The following is a 3,538-nucleotide window of genomic DNA, read 5'->3' as shown; positions in this document are numbered from 1 at the left end:
GGGGGTGGCCAGCGGGGGAACAGGGGCGGCCAGAGCCAACGCCTGGGAAGGGGCGCCAAGCTCGCGGCTTTGCTACAGAGACAGCGTGGGGGGTCTAACAGGAATCAGACCAAGTGAACTGAGGGTTAATCTAGGACTTCCTGTTTGGGGAGAGTGATGGGATACTGAATGGGTGCATACTGGATGATCCTGCTGCGTGTGTGTGCATGAAATGAGTGTTGATATGCCACAGGTACATCTCGCTGGTGAGTTGCCTGTTTATTTACAAGAAGCTGTGAACATTTCAAACAGCATGGTTGGGGAATGCATGACCTTGACTGACCACATGGCCTGGCCAGGGATCACACCTGAGGCTGAGTACGGCAATCATGAATGCAACTGGAATGCAGCCGTTCGGGCTGATTTTTTGCATACAGCCCCCAAATACCCTCACAAGGCCACGGCCCCAAGCGCGCGTCCAGATTCCGACATCGCCCAACCCAGGTTCCAGCGCCCGAGTGTCACCAGACCCCACCCGTGCAGCTGTCAGGCACCCTAGCGCCCCGGCCCAAAGTCAAGCGTTCGGGCTGACTTTTTTGCATACAGCCCCCAAATACCCTCACAAGGCCACGGCCCCAAGCGCGCGTCCAGATTCCGACATCGCCCAACCCAGGTTCCAGCGCCCGAGTGTCACCAGACCCCACCCGTGCAGCTGTCAGGCACCCTAGCGCCCCGGCCCAAAGTCAAGCGTTCGGGCTGACTTTTTTGCATACAGCCCCCAAATACCCTCACAAGGCCACGGCCCCAAGCGCGCGTCCAGATTCCGACATCGCCCAACCCAGGTTCCAGCGCCCGAGTGTCACCAGACCCCACCCGTGCAGCTGTCAGGCACCCTAGCGCCCCGATGATGCGACGGTTTGGTGGATGAACTTAAATTATACCTCCGTCACTAGCTGGCGGGAGTTCGGGCCGTCAGGCCCATCATCCTTATCAATGTCCGAACCCTCACCCGATGATGCATCCTCCTCACCCACGGCATTCACATCATCATGTATACGATTAGTATAGAAATACTCTTCTAGGGATCTTCGTCTTGATCAGGCTGCATGTGGAGCAAGGGCACATGTTCATTGGTGGCGGCGTTTTCCGCAGTTTCTTTCTGTGCCTTCGCTACTATTTCTGGTCTTCATAAGGGCAAATTTTGTTTTCGATGGCTTCTGGGCTACGGGCAAGTAATTGTTGATACCGCTATACATGACAGCACAACTACGGCCCAGTATACTTGAATAACATTTCTTTATAGTGGAGGACAGCACCGGGGTATGGATTACAGAGAAGGAACGGTTCGGGGAGTACGTTTTGAACCTTCGTTCATCATTACACCTAATAAGCTTGCAGCTTTTACAGCATCAGAACGTTTTGGAGCTGCTGAAAAAGTACCAAACAAAAATGCAAATTGTTGCGATTTTGACGGGGAGGGTTTACGTTCCCCGTGTGAGGCCTTGCGCCGTTCGTTTTGGGGTCCCCGTTCCATGACTCTCACGTGCGCGGGGACCTCGCCATAGCTCGTATAAACAGTAGTTGTTGCCCTCTTTCACCCACATGATCATATCAACCAGCTGTTAACATATAAGTGTAATGTATTGAACCTAGTGTGTCTAGTTAATTCAATCCAATTGTTTCCGCAAGTGAATCTGCTCTGCCAATTTTTACAAACTGGAAAATCTAACAGAACAAGTTATTGTAAATCAAACCGTCCACATAGCTTCGCTGTCTGTATCATCGTTGTTAGAGTCATGATGTGCAGGCAAAGCTGGAGACGATCGCATCAGCGATGTATATCGCATTTGCCGAACTCTCCGACGTGGACACACCATCGCCAAACAGAATTCCCACTGAAACGAAGTTTATATATGCGGATCATGCGTCCTGCTTCCCTTCGCGGTCCCTTCGCGGTTAACGGCTATTCGCCATGCCAGGACGCCACTTGCGGCGACATGGTGAACCTGCAAACCCATAGCGCATCAGACGCCCTTGCCTCAGCAACCTCTTTGGCCCCGGGGACGACATTTGATCCCCAACTGCCAGACACAAGCGTCCTGGCTGCTCAAGGCTTTGTACTCGCGCTGACAGCCGTAGCCGCGGGGTACTGGTGGCTTGTGGTTGTGCCTTCAGAGCGCGCTGCGTTAGGTCGCAGTAAGCGGCTAGGGCCGCTTAACACCTACCTCCAGGAGCTGGAGGGGCCGGAAGCTACACAGGAGCGATGGTGAGAACCTAACTCTGAATGGTGGTGTTGGCCTTAAATGTTGAAGTACGGTATCATTTGCAAATGAGTCAAGTGACCGTGGTTCTCTCCGTGCCGGTGCTGTATGGATTTTTTTCTGTTGGAGACGCAGTGTTGGCGGAGCAATGCCGAAAGGTAGTAGGGAGTTAAGGGGTACGGTAGGCAGGGAGGCACTTTCTTTCTAGGCCGTTCCCCCCTCACTTGTAGGGGCCCGGTGCCGGGGCCGGGACATGAGAATGCAATGGCGGGTCTTTATTAACAGAGGCTTGTCCACGAGCCGGAGAGAAAGCAGGCATGGTTAAACGCATGATGGTTGCAATAGAGATGGGGGTGGGGATGGGGATGACGAAGGTGACGGCTGTGAAGCTCCCCGATATCATTGACGACCGTCAATCCGGTACGTATGCAGCCGGCGATGATGAGTGTGAACCATATGTCAGTACATATGTGAGTATGCACGTGTTGGGGGGGGTTGCATGACTTATCGGCTGAACTACCCGGGTCGCAGGTAATGCAACCCATCCTGCACGACTCCGACTTGCCTTACCCTAGGCGCTCTAGGTGCGTCCCGGGTCCGTCCAACTCCTGACGTGCTTTCATATCTCGCCGTGTAACCCGCTTTACCCCTCTCAACCTGATCTGTATCCGCTCTCTCCCTCTCACAGGCTGGAGCGCTGGTTCTACGCAGAATGGCTTCGGAAACGAGAAGACCGCCGCCGCCGCCAGCAGCCGCAGCAGCAGCAACAACAACTGAACAGCGATATACCAGCGGCCACCGCCACGGCAAAGGACGGGAGCAGCAGCAGCAACAGAAGTACGGTAGCGGACTCATCGTACGGCGAAGAGTCGTACGAGACGGACGAGCCCGTCACTAACTTGCTTCGGCCCTCGGGCTCAACACCCACCCCTCGCTTCCTCAGTCTGGACAACCCGATCGTGGCCACAGGGGTGCTGTTGCTGCTGGCATCGGCGGCAGGGGTCCTGCAGCAGCAACTGCTGCGATAGTGCGGTACTTCTAGGGGCTTTTGCCGGGAAAGAGAAAGGGTGAAAGCTTTGGATCGGTCGGAGGAACAGGGGTTGTCCGGTGGCGTCGCTGTTGCTCCGTGGAACTAGGGTGGGGGTCGTCACCGTGGTCATGTGGCTCCGCGGCCATAAGGGTGCTGCAAACTAAGCCGTCAAGCTATCACAAGCATTACTAAAACATCCACAGCCACAAATCCCGCAGGATTCTTACAATTCGCTCATGATCATGGGGCTTACAGTCCCCTAATCATC

The 3,538-nt window shown here is 54.7% G+C and overlaps 1 protein-coding gene across 1 annotated transcript; it reads left to right on the top strand.

The window, feature by feature from the left end:
• Nucleotides 1-1,892: 1,892 nt before the first annotated feature.
• VOLCADRAFT_96592 (uncharacterized protein) lies at nucleotides 1,893-3,268 on the top strand (the record flags this gene model as incomplete). Its single annotated transcript, XM_002955644.1, has 2 exons — nucleotides 1,893-2,245; nucleotides 3,184-3,268. 2 exons carry the CDS (start codon nucleotides 1,893-1,895, stop codon nucleotides 3,266-3,268), a joined length of 438 nt encoding a protein of 145 aa, XP_002955690.1.
• Nucleotides 3,269-3,538: the final 270 nt, after the last annotated feature.

Source organism: Volvox carteri (assembly GCF_000143455.1).
Source record: "Volvox carteri f. nagariensis unplaced genomic scaffold VOLCAscaffold_53, whole genome shotgun sequence".
Classification (NCBI taxonomy): Eukaryota; Viridiplantae; Chlorophyta; class Chlorophyceae; order Chlamydomonadales; family Volvocaceae; genus Volvox; species Volvox carteri.
This window is presented reverse-complemented; position numbering and strand designations above follow the sequence as displayed.